Source organism: Ochlerotatus camptorhynchus, unplaced genomic scaffold (genome assembly GCF_037179485.1).
Source record: "Ochlerotatus camptorhynchus isolate MF236.1 unplaced genomic scaffold, CSIRO-AGI_Acam_v1.1 ptg000150l, whole genome shotgun sequence".
Taxonomy (NCBI): Eukaryota; Metazoa; Arthropoda; class Insecta; order Diptera; family Culicidae; genus Ochlerotatus; species Ochlerotatus camptorhynchus.
The window spans coordinates 5048978-5061574 of NW_027040640.1; the positions used below are offsets into that span (position 1 = coordinate 5048978).

At 39.2% G+C, this 12597-nt stretch overlaps 1 protein-coding gene across 1 annotated transcript; it reads left to right on the plus strand.

Moving 5' to 3' along the window:
- Positions 1-3289: 3289 nt before the first annotated feature.
- LOC135701180 (fatty acyl-CoA reductase wat-like) lies at positions 3290-8044 on the plus strand. Its single transcript, XM_065221937.1, has 4 exons — positions 3290-3493; positions 3554-3945; positions 4005-4547; positions 7632-8044. The coding sequence occupies exons 1-4, from the start codon at positions 3290-3292 to the stop codon at positions 8002-8004; spliced, it is 1512 nt and encodes a 503-aa protein (XP_065078009.1). The 3' UTR covers positions 8005-8044.
- The last annotated feature ends 4553 nt before the right edge of the window (positions 8045-12597 follow it).

Here is a 12597-nt window from a genome sequence, read left to right on the forward strand (position 1 = left end):
GGATCACCTAAAACGATAAAATACAAGGCCTTTCATTAGAAAGGACAAGGTAAGCACCTGTCCAATCTAATTAATTTAACCAAACCCCGCTACCGGGTCTTATGTTTTGCAGACCATCATCGCTTTGTACTTTCGTCCGGCGAAATCAAAACAATCGTTCATCCGAGTTTCATCGATCATGCAGTGACAGCTTGAATGACAGAGACAACGCAGTGAGAAAGAGATCGGTAGCAGCTGATCGACGTTGCAGTGTCAGAAACGAAGTTCCTGAAGGGGCCAGTATGTTCGTGACAACGAAAGTGCATTGACGCGCCACCTGTTGCTCATCGACCGCATTGTAAAACCCCCCGTAGCTCGACGGCGATAAACGCCCAAAAGGGAAATTTAGTTGGTAGCATGGCGTTGTATCATCTTCCGCCGCGCCCTGTTATAAAAGCCGAAGAGTGACAGGAGCCATCCTCTTTTTTGGCAACGACGTCATCCACATCAATTATCAGTACGAAGGAGAATAAAAACAAACCAGTGAAAGTGAAAGTGAAAGTGAGTTAATATCGTAGCAAAATATTGTAATGTAGTGAAATAAAAGTAGTTAAATAAGTTAAAATAAAGTTCATTTTGCGGAAAGTAAATCGCGAGTGCTTGAGAGTCAAGTTGCCTCATTTGCCATCCTGCCTTTCTGCCGAAAGAGAAGAAATAGTGACAAAACTATTTACCTGCCCGTGCGTCGTCTGGAATCGTCCGCTGGTGGTGCAAAAAATTCTGCTGCTGCTCGCTGTGCTCTCGACAGATATATTTCAATGGAAATTAGAATGGACTATTCTGAGGTCTTCAGAACTACTTGAAAGTTCCCAAATTTGCCCTAAAGTTAATGAAACTGCTTTGCAGTTCTTTTTAGTTTGAGAAACTAGCCTGCTGCTCACAATAGTTCTCATTCTATTTTTAAACTTCCCTGAACTTGATAGGACTTCCTAAAGTTTCCTCGATTTTTTAACGATCATAGATCTCTTCTAAAGGTTTAACAAGTCGCTGAAGTTCTCTGAACATCTTTAAAATTTATGTGATTTCTCTAATGTTAACGGAACTGTTCTGAGGTTCTCTGGTATTTTCTAAAATTCTCATAACTTCTCTAAGGTTTTTGCAGTTTTCATGAAGCTTGTTGTACTGCGCTGAATTTAATTGAACCATCCTAAAAATGTTTAAGCTTAACGGAACTTCTAAACTCATGAGAAAAACCTATTTTTTTAACGTTTCTGAAGTTATCTGGAAATCTGGGAACTGCCTTAAATTTTCACTAATTTTCTGAAACTAATGGAACTGACCCCCTGAAATTCTTCCAATTTTCGAAGCTTACTAAACTTCTTTCAAATGCACCCGCGTTCGCGGGTTCGCGTTTCTTCTCTTAAACTTCATAGTTCGCGGATCTCCTCTTAAACTTCATAGTTTTTTATGAAGTTCTCGAAATGTTTCTGAAGATCACTGTCCTTCTGTGAAGATTTCAAAGTTTTAAAGCGACATAATTAATATAGTTCTATGATTTTCTCTGAAGTTCATGAAACTTCCCGTAAATTATTGGCACTAATTTAAAACTTTTTCAATAGTCTAGACTTTCCTGGTGGTATTAGAACTGCTTAAACGATTATTGAATTTCCTCAAAGTTCTCTAGACTGCCATGAATTTATCAGTATTGTTTAAGAACCCACAACTTTACTGAAATTAAATGATTTGCCTTGAAGTTTCGATTCAGTGTCTTGTACTAATAGTCGAGTATTAGTACAAGACACTGAAGAAGTCTGCACATTGTAGACGAAATACGCGTATCTGTCAAGGATAAGCAAATAAGGTAGTGGAATTAAATGGAAATTACTAATCCTTCTCTCTCTCATTATATCGATTTTAAATTGGCTCACTACTTCAATAGCCTATTGGTCCCAAGCAAATCGATTAACGTACCCCATTCTAGTATAAATTCCTGAACTACACTATGTTTGTTTTGATTCGCTATGAAAGTTTGACAGATAAAATGAGGTGTTCGTGGATTTTCCTATGTTTCGAGGGATGCATCGATTAGCTTGGGACCGAAGAGAGTACCAGAGCTGAGCCAAAAAGTTGAGCACGTTTCTTCGGGACCTTCTCGCAAATTTTGTGAGAGTGGAATTACACCCGGAGATTTTTTTGGTCTTCTTTTTGTTCGTTGTTTACACGTGAAATATCAATCGGATGCATTTCAAATGAATCGGGCGTGACTAGTTACTACAGTATCAGTACGTTTTGCATATAAAAACAATACAATTCATAGTTTTGGTGCAAGGCGTAACAACCAGTTGTATCATAGAGTTGAAAATTGGAGATACGCCATGTAAAAGTTAACGTGTTTGATGATTTGAAATGATATATTCTTCTACTTTTTAGTGTTTATCGAGTAGTTTGTGAACTTTTCTCTCTACATGTGGTAAAATATGGTTTGTTTACATTTTGCCCCCTTCAAATGTTAGCATGCACGTGTGTTAATGGGATTTTTTTTGTTATGTCTTTTCTCGATTCAGATCAAGCTATGTCCTTCCTTATCCATGTATATTGCAACAAAGCAGGCAAGCAATATAGTATATAATTATCCTTCTACCACTCCGATCGAGCTATGTTACAGAGCGAGTTTGTCATTGTAGTCGCAGCAACCGGTTTGTCTGTATCGTTGGTTGCTTTATGTGTTTGGATTCGCTGCTCTCAACCCATCCCCCGACTGCACGTACACCAAAAACTAACAGTACGTAGCACTAAGTTAGTGCCTCTAACTATATTGCCCTTGACCTTCAGGTGAACAAATAATGCAAAAACAAAACCGTACGTATGTTCCTCATTTGCATTAAAGCAGTGTAACTGACATTTTTGGGAAATTAATTCTCTTTGGATTTAACATGAGTATCAATCAAAAGATGATACTTATTCGTAACCAGAAATCTGGATTCTGGTAGATCTAATGACCCATGCAAAAGCAATTGCCAATATGGAGGCTAAACAACAACAAGGCCAAAATAAGCCTTCTCGACCTCACTGTTTCGCGATCTTTCCCTGCTTTCTAATCAAATATACGCATTGTAGAACCACTACCCCACTCATGAATATTTCATGACCCGAAACTTGTACGTACGTCACCGGCCGGACGAGTCGATGCCCAGAATTAGTCACATTATTTTTTCGGTCGATCACGCAGTTATGTCCGTTCCTTAAAACCAGTGCGTATCAGGTGCGTGCTTGCTAGTTCAGTTCGAGTCAATAGCAAAGTGGTGACACAATGGATTCGATTCCGCGGAAAAGCATTCCGGAGACATTTGCCGGAGCCGACGTGTTCATAACCGGTGGTTCCGGGTTTATGGGAAAGGTGCTGATCGAGAAGCTGCTGCGTTCGTGTCCCCAGGTTGGAAACGTGTTCGTACTGTTGCGGCCGCGCAAGGGAAAATTGGCCAAGGAACGGGTGAACGATTTGGTTCAAGCACCGGTAGGTTTTTTGGACGGTTATTGAAGGGCGGATATTTGAAAAGCGTGTTCAAATTTTCAGTTATTCAACAAACTTCACGAAGAATGGCCGGAAGCATTGCAGAAAATTGTTCCGATTGCTGGTGATTGCTCGCTGTTGAAGTTGGGACTGGATGAGGACAGTGTAAAGCGAATGGAGAATGTCCAATTTGTGTTTCATGCCGCGGCCAGTGTTCGGTTCGATGATCCTTTGGATAAAGCGTTGCTGTTGAATACCCGAGGGACTCACGAAGTTTTGCGGTGGGCAAAAACACTGAAGAGCTTGAAGGTGATCGTGTACATTTCGACCACCTATTCTAATCCGGAGCTACCGCATGTCGAGGAACGGATCTACCCGGCAAAGATGGATTGGAGGAAGGCAATCGATATGGTGGAAAAGGTGAAGCCCGAGGTGTTGAATGCATTGGCAGAGAAGTAAGTCAGGAAAGGTAGGGTGTTTCTGATTGCGGGCATTAATTTTGATTCGCTTACAGACTGACAGGTTTCGCCCCAAACACCTACACCTTCACCAAAGGCCTGGCGGAACAGATTTGCTACGACTACCGCCACGAGCTTCCGCTGGTGATATTCCGGCCGTCAATTGTGATCAATACTGAATTGGAACCCATGCCCGGTTGGATCGAGAACTATAACGGTCCTGCCGGTTTATTGTCAGCTCATGCTGCGGGAATACTGCGGACGTTGTTCGTCAGCTTCGACTGTCACATGAACTGCATCCCGGCGGATGTCAGCATTAAGGCCATTATAATTGCTGCCTGGAAGAAAACCTACAGCCCTACCGGTGACCTTGTAATCTACAACAGTGCTGCCGAGCCGCACAAAGCGATGGGCTACGGGTTTCTTTATGAGGAGTCTCATTACTTCTCGCATCGGATTCCCATGCTGAAGATGATGTGGGCTCCCACAGTACAAGCCACCACTAACAAGTATTTGTTCTATATGTTGTTCTTCCTGTACCAGGTTGTGCCGGCATTTTTCGTCGATGCAGTACTCAAACTGTGCCAAATGAAACCATTGTAAGTATTGGTAAACGCAGCTCAATCGAGGATCGTAATGCATAGACGGCTGGTCACTTCATTCTCATCTCTCCAACCCCCAAAGTCTGATACTGAAAAATGCTTAAACCACAGACAAACAGATATAACATATTTAATATTTCTCACTGTAAAACATCGTCGCTCAAACACTTCCCCCATCTGTTGAGTACACTGTGATGGGCAGTGTGCTCAATAGATGGCGATAGCGTATAAACATCAAACGCAAGAGAATTTACTATGTGCGCCACAGGTGGCGGTACTACCAACTAAGAAGCATTTAAATTGACCGGTAAATGCGTGTTCGATGAACGAATTACGAGAGTTATGCCTGTTTGTCGGTGCTAAACTATAATACTCAGTCATTTCAGAACAGATTGTTTATCTATCCATCTAAAAAAACGCTAACTCTTCAAGTTTTGATGAGCTTTAAAGGATTTTGGAAAAATCCTTGTATACTGAAAATATTTTGTTTTGAAATAGGGTAGTTTTTTTACGTTGGAGGTTTGAGAGTTAATATGCTTTATAGCAGCTCCACGCTAAATAGTGAAAAATAAGCACATTTTAGATTTAACTTCTCAGAATTCCACGAAACTTCGCATAATTGTTCGTAAAAGACAGTTAGGCCTATTTTGCGCGACCTGTGAGGTGAGGTAGCAGCGAGTCTAAAGAAGTGACAATTGACCAATAGAGATTATCACGTCCGATTGTATTGGTGCAATATGTGAGAACGTGTTAGTAAAAATCCGAGGAAAATACATAAAAAATCGCTGTCAAACTCATTTTGACAGATCTAATTTCATACATTTTTTTGGGTTCATCACAGGAAAATAATAAATAATTTTACACGGTGGTGCACTCGCTAGTGTGCGTGCATTAAACGTCACTAATCTCTATGCACGGAATGAACTCACGAAAAAGTTTGACGTTTTAGCGGTGCTGTGTTTACTAAAAAATGAACACACGATGTATATAAAAGGGCCTATCAACTTCTATAAACAACTTGTTAAGCCCTTTTCACGCGTATCGAAGTACGCCCACGCAAACCAACAACACCATCGGGTAGGGTAAATTCTCCCCATCCCGATAGTGCTTTTGGTTTGCGTTGACGTTATTCGGTTCGCGTGAAAAGGGCCTAACAAGTTGTTTATCAAAATTTACAAGCCCTTTTATAAAGTTACGTGAGCATTACGGCATGTGTTCATTTTTAGTAAACACGGTACCGCTTAAACGTCAATTTTTTCGTGAGTTCATTCCGTGTATGGACGTGTGCACCGATGAATTTGAGTTCACTCACTCGAGAAAAAGTGACACAAGCTGCGGGCAATGCTTACTAATCATGAACACTAAATGTTCATTATTCATTATTCATGAACATTTAGTGTTCATGATTAGTAAACATTGCCCGCAGCTCGTGTCACTTTTTCTCGAGTGAGTGAACTCAAATCCATCGATGCACTCGTCAATTGGCCAATTTTCCCCTCGGGTGAGGTAACTCTCCATAGACGAGTACACGGATGGTTTTGAGTTCACTCACTCAAGAAAAAAGTGGCACAAGCTGCGGGCAATGCTTACTAATCATGAACACCAATGACAGTAAGCTCCAACACGGATTATCTTTCAATACTGTTCCTGATTGGAGGATCTGCCAAATGTTTGTTAAGGATAGTATTGATTAACATCGACGTCGACAGCAAAACAGCCTGTCGTGATCGGCTGAATAATGAACATTTATGGTGGTAAGCTCCAACCGGTATTATCCTCGGTTTAAATCCCGAAAAAGATTATTCAGCTGCTTTGACGTTGACATCAGAGTTAATCAACACGACTCTAAGCAAACATTGGGCAGAACATCCAAACAGGGTCAGAATTAAAAGTTAATCCGAGGCGGAGCTTGCCGCCATTAGGGTTCATGATTAGTAATCATTGCCTGCAGCTTATGTCACTTTTTCTTGAGTGAGTGAACTCAAATCCAACCGTGCACTCGTCTGTTTAATTTGCATGGAGACTCACCTTACCCGAGGTGACAAATGTCACTTCAACATCACTTCACTGTCACCTCACCTCACACGCCGCTCAGAATAGGATGCTGCACGCTGACGTCACGAATGAACGCGATGAACCCGCATTCATCAGTTTGACATCCAGTGGTGGTTTGTTTACCTTTGCTTGTTAGTCGATTCAATTGGATTTGAGGTTTAAAAAAAAAAGAATTAAATATATGATATCCGACTATGTTCGTTTAAAAAATATTCCTCTACAAAAAATCTAAAAAAAAATTTAATAAGTTTTTTAATTTTTTTTTTCCAACTCCATGTAAACAAACCACTGCCAGATGTCAAAATAAGTGAGGTTAACCCGACGGTGCACCTCCCTATAGGCCTAAATGAATCAAGTTGGTGCTGGAATTTGACTCACGCCTAATTTTTTTTTTTTAAATGGCGTATTTGAGATTTTCCAATAAATCATAGCACGAAAATGGCTCATCTAATCTAAATGATTTCTGAGACAAAGTTGTATGGTTGTATCCTGTTTGCATTTCAGATAAAAAATCTCAAATTTCTATAAAAAAAATATTGTTGTTAACTTAAATAACAAAAGAAGTAAATTTTCAAGATTTTCAAACTTAGGTTTATGTGAAAGCTTATCAAACATGTCCATTGTGTTTATTTAAGAAAAATTAGCATTTTTGATAAGCTTTAGAATAAACATAAGTTTTAAAATATTAAAACTGTTTTTTTTTGTAAATTTTAACATTTTTTTAAATTTTTGTCGAAAGTTGTATTTTTTACAGTGTGTGTATGTGTGTGTGTTTTTTTAAAGACGATCCAGACGATAGCCTTTCGTGCAATGATTTATTGAAAATATCGAAAAGGCCATTTTGAAAAATTAGGCGTGAGTCAAAATGACCGAATTTCGGGACAAACTTGGCTCATTGCACCTAGCAACAATTATGCGAAGTTTCATGGAATTCGAAGAGGGAAAAAATAAAATCGCTTCGTCAGTTGGCGTGGAACTGCTCTTTATAGAAACAGACTTGAACCTTAACCCTTGCCACCTTTTCAGCCTGATGAAGCTGCAGCGTTCGATCTTCCACGCGCAAAACTCGCTAATGTACTTCACCTCACACGATTGGGTTTTCGACACCGATAACTTTCGAAACCTGGCCAAAGATCTCTGCGAGCTGGACAAAATCCACTTCAACATCGCCTACATAACGCAGGGTCTGCTGGAGTACTGCAGCCTTTGCATGCTCGGTGGACGTCGGTATCTGTTCAAGGAGTCGGACGACTCCATAAGGGTCGCCTTCAAACGTTTGAAACGATTCGAAATGGCCGATAGGTTGCTTAAGCTGGCTCTGTTTGTGGGACTTGCCTACGTGCTGAGAAGCTATCTACAGGTGAACTGGTTGAGGCACGAACAATTGATTTCCAATTGAAGGCTGCAGCCGGTCCCGGCTTGTTTATACCTGTACAAAAATAGTAGGGAAGATAATGTTTCTTTTATTATATAGTAATGTCTCAAAATTTTTGGCCAAATAAATCTAATCAATTCGTTCAATTTCGCTCATTTTATGCTGCTTTTCTTTTGTGTAACAATTCCAAAGCTCCTACAGGTACACCCAACACTACCTCGGCACAATGTGCTGCATCATGCTGCTGTGTTCTATTATGAAGCAATGTAAAACGACATGGCTAACAGAAAAGTCACGTCGCCGAGCTTCAACCGATATAATAGTGGAGCGTAATTTGGCGACACAATGTCGAACCAAATTGAGCCGCGGGGTAAGTTTGCTGTTTCGTTCCGTTTACCGTACGCATTGTACCTATGTAGACCTAAAGTCTAGTAGGCGAGCGAGCAACATAGTCTTCAGGATTGTCACCATTACTATATCTGCACAGCTGGGTAGTACAGGAATCATTGCAACTGTGAATTAATGGAATATTCAGTCAACTAATTCCATTAAAAAAAACCTTGATTAATCCACCTATCAGTGAAAAGTGCTTTATCTCGTATAGTATTAAATAGCTAAAAAAATGTTTTTCGGAATTATGGAATCATTAGATGATTTAACGATAGACAGCAAAAAAATAATTTTAATATTACATCAAAGTGGATGCCAGTGCTGAGATTTGTCATTGTCACTGACAGACTTTCGCGCGATATTGACTAAATTGTTCGTCACATAGTCACTGACAGACTTGATCCTCAAAAAAACCTTCGTCAAAATCTCATTCATTTTTTCGTCAATGACAAAGATTCACCAGGTAACAAAAAGTGTAATTTAGTACATTCTGTGTCACATTATTGTTATCCAAGTAGGTCAGGACGTAGATACTTATTCACTAAAATGGATCCAAGTAATTGTTTTGCTCAAGTCATTTAGTTTCGTTAAAAATTTAGCTAATAAATATATCTGCACATGTTCGTCACTGACAGCATTGTCATTCAAAATTGACATGGTTTGCCTTGACTATGACTGCTAGCTCCAATGAGTGACCAAAGCAGAATTGTCAATATCACCGTGTACTGTCGAAATTTTGCAGCACTGGTGGATGCACTTCAATCGTGTCGAAAATATGGTGTATGGTGCATTACTTGCCAAAAAAGGACAAAAATCAGTAATACAGTGCTTGAACTGACAGTCTGTCGATTACTTGGAAAAACCTGGAAAATCAGGGAATATCAGAGTTGGTTGGAAATGCTAACATGAAGCTTTAGTGTGATGATTTATTAGCTAGAGAATGATCTTTAGAAGAGAGTAGGTGGATAGTTCCGTTAGAGTACGGCAGTATGAAAATTGAATAGAAGTTGAAAATGTGCGAAGGGCCATTAATGCGACAGTTTTTTTAAGATAGACGCACATCTTTTGCCTAACCCGTACGATGTACGCGGAGACTTGAAGTATGTCTCCAAGTCTACAGGCAAAAAATGTGCGTCCTTCTTTTGCTCATAAACTGACTGCGGCTGTGGAATAGTTCTAGCGACGTTTTGATCACTACCTAAAGCCCCACGTTCATCACTACCTAAATCCCCACGTTTATGAGCAAAGAAAGGACGCACATTTTTTGCCTGTAGACTTGGAGACATACTTCAAGTCTTCGCGTACATCGTACGGGTTAGGCAAAAGATGTGCGTCTAACTTTAAAAACTGTCGCATTAATGGCCCTTCGCACATTTTCAACTTCTATTCAATTTTCATACTGCCGTACTCTAACGGAACTATCCACCTACTCTCTTCTAAAGATCATTCTCTAGCTAATAAATCATCACACTAAAGCTTCATGTTAGCATTTCCAACCAACTCTGAAAATCGCTAACTTCACGTATGAAGTAACATAAAAACACTTTGAATGGAGGGAATATCAAATACTTCCTTTTTGGGCCTTAAAAATAAGGGAATGCCAGGGAATTTCTTTCAAAGTCAGAGAAATATTTCTTTATAACAGAAACATATTAACACTCAGAACACGATGCCTCCGGTAAAATGTGTAACGGCAAATTGGCAATGTTTGAAAAATCATTGCTCAGCAATTCATCAATAGATATTAAATTTATTGATACCGAATAAATCTTTAAAGTTTGAAGTTTCAAATGGCAGCAATAGATTTGAAATTTGTCAATAAATGGCTGAGTTATGATTTTACAAACATAGTAAGTTTTCCGTTACACATTTTACCGGAGGCATCGTGTTCGGAGTGTGGCTGACTTCACTAGTTTCAAACAACTTAATTACTCGTTGTAGTTTGAGGATGGTTTTCAATATAAATAGAGTTGCGAAGTTCTGGTTGTTCAATACTTGATGTTGCAGTTTTGCAAGCGGAGCAAAAGTTACTCAAATAAAAGGGTATTTCGATGATTTTGAGCCTATAATAAATTCAGCTCCCACTGAGTGTTGTCACATTCCTGCGTTGAACCGAGATAAAAATTCAGTTCCGTTCCGTTCAGACGTTGTTAATTGTTACAAAATTAAGCTTCACAGGGGAATGTGCTTCTCTTAATAGATGTTATACCTATTTGCGTCTGACAAAATTTAAGCTTCAAGTGGATTCTGCTTCTGCTCGATCCAGCTGTGTCCAACAAAAATCAATCCCTTGAACGCATTGGAGCGCACTTGAGTAAATTCAAGAATGGTTAAGAGTTGAGCTGGGCTTAGACAAGGCAAGTCATTGATCAACACACTTGAATCACACGCTTGAAAAGTTGAGTCTGGTTCAACTTTTTTCAATTCAAGTCACACTACACACTAAGATTTTCTTTTCGTGTTCGTGAATTTTACCGAAATCAAAACAACTGAACGTTCGGTTTTCCTTTTAAAGGCTATTGAATTTGAAAATAGTTTCAAAACATGAAATTATCAAATCTTGTCATTTTAGTGGAGATTTAGTTTCAAAGTAGCTGAAAAGCAATTGAATTGAATTGCATAAATTTTACCGAACAGTTCAGCTGTTCAGATTTCGTTAAAAATTACCGAAGTCGGTGATAATTTCTAAGTGTGTAGTTTACACTTTCAAGTCAGTCGAATTCAACTGAGTTGATCAATTGACTTGCCTTGTCTAAACCCAGTTTTAAGAATGAATACTTTTAGTTCTTGTTCCTTATTGTTTTCTTAACAGCTTGATTAGCTCAGAGAACTAACTGTATGAGAATATAGGATAATGGTCTTGCTTGGGAGTTTTTTTTTATTGCTTGGAGTAGCACTTTTATGATTCAACCTAAAGTTTGGATGTTACTTGAGAAACGAACTCAAAAATTCACATCTGGTTCAAATTTAGTTCCGTGGAACTTTCTTACTGATTAACATGGCACTACACGTACAAACAGAACTTAATGCTCCTTAAAGTACCGCCAATATTTATTGGAAACTTGAAAGTTCAACAGAAGTTTCTTGTTCCCGTTCAATTGAACTGTGAAGTACACAAAAAGTGAATAAAGAACTTGTTTCGAACCTCTAACACAAAATTCAATCTAAGTACTAACCGTACCTTTAAGCAGCGCAAAATTTCACAATGTTGGACTTCTTTAAGACTTTAAAGTACACGTAAAGTTCTAGATAAGACCTTGCAACAACTTAAAAAAATATAAACAAAGTTCGAAGGAAGTTCGACTTGAACCTTGCCTTGAACTTGTAAGCAACTTTAGAAATGTCAATTTAAGAAATGTTGTTTACGTTTGAAGAGTAAAACCAACAATCAATACGAAACTAACGATTTTAAATTGGCTCACTACTTGACATTGGTCCCAAGCAAACGATTAACGTACCCCATTCTAGTCAAAATTCTAGTACTACGCAATGTTTGTTTTGATTCGCTATGAAAGTTTGACAGATAAATGAGGGGTTATTGGTTATTCCGGGACCTTCTAGTCTTAGAGTTACCTCTATGGTAAAACCATAGAGGTAACTCTAAGACCAGAAGGTCCCGAAGAAACGAGCTCAACTTTTTGGCTCAGCTCTGGTACTATCTTCGGTCCCAAGCTAATCGGTTCACCCCTCGAAACATACACCCAACCGGGGGATGTAAGATTCGCTTACAATTATGTGGGATTCATCATCAGAGGATGTTAGTGGAGACCGCATGAACCGAGGATGCGATATACCTAGCTGCAGTCCAATGCTAGAGAATTGGAGACCGAAAAATGTAGAGTGTATTAGCATAGAGGTAACTCTAAGACCACTGGGTCCCGAAGAAAATCATTATTATTTTTGGCTCACTCAGTACCAGAACAACGGTCCCAAGCAGTCCCAAGCTATTTCACTCACCCCTGCATGTTCTGCATGAATCCACACACCCCTGATGTTAGCTGTCAAACTTTCATAGCGAATCAAAACAAACATAGTGTAGTAATAGAATTTCAACTAGAATAGGGTACGTTAATCGTTTGCTTGGGACCAATAGGCTACTAAAGTGGTGAGCCAATTTAAAATCGTTAGTTTCGTATTGATTGTTGGTATTAGTGAGGTAAATTAATTATGTCGAAAAAAAAATAAGAAAAAGGTTGCCAACTGGACTCGAACAACAAACTTTGCGAT

Excerpts from the sequence above, each read along its gene's own strand:
- LOC135701180 (XM_065221937.1), top strand. The coding sequence starts at position 3,290 with ATGGATTCGATTCCGCGGAAAAGCATTCCGGAGACATTTGCCGGAGCC. Across the intron at positions 3,494-3,553 it reads ACGATTTGGTTCAAGCACCG|TTATTCAACAAACTTCACGA; the intron begins GTAGGTTTTTTG and ends TCAAATTTTCAG. Across the intron at positions 3,946-4,004 it reads TTGAATGCATTGGCAGAGAA|ACTGACAGGTTTCGCCCCAA; the intron begins GTAAGTCAGGAA and ends ATTCGCTTACAG.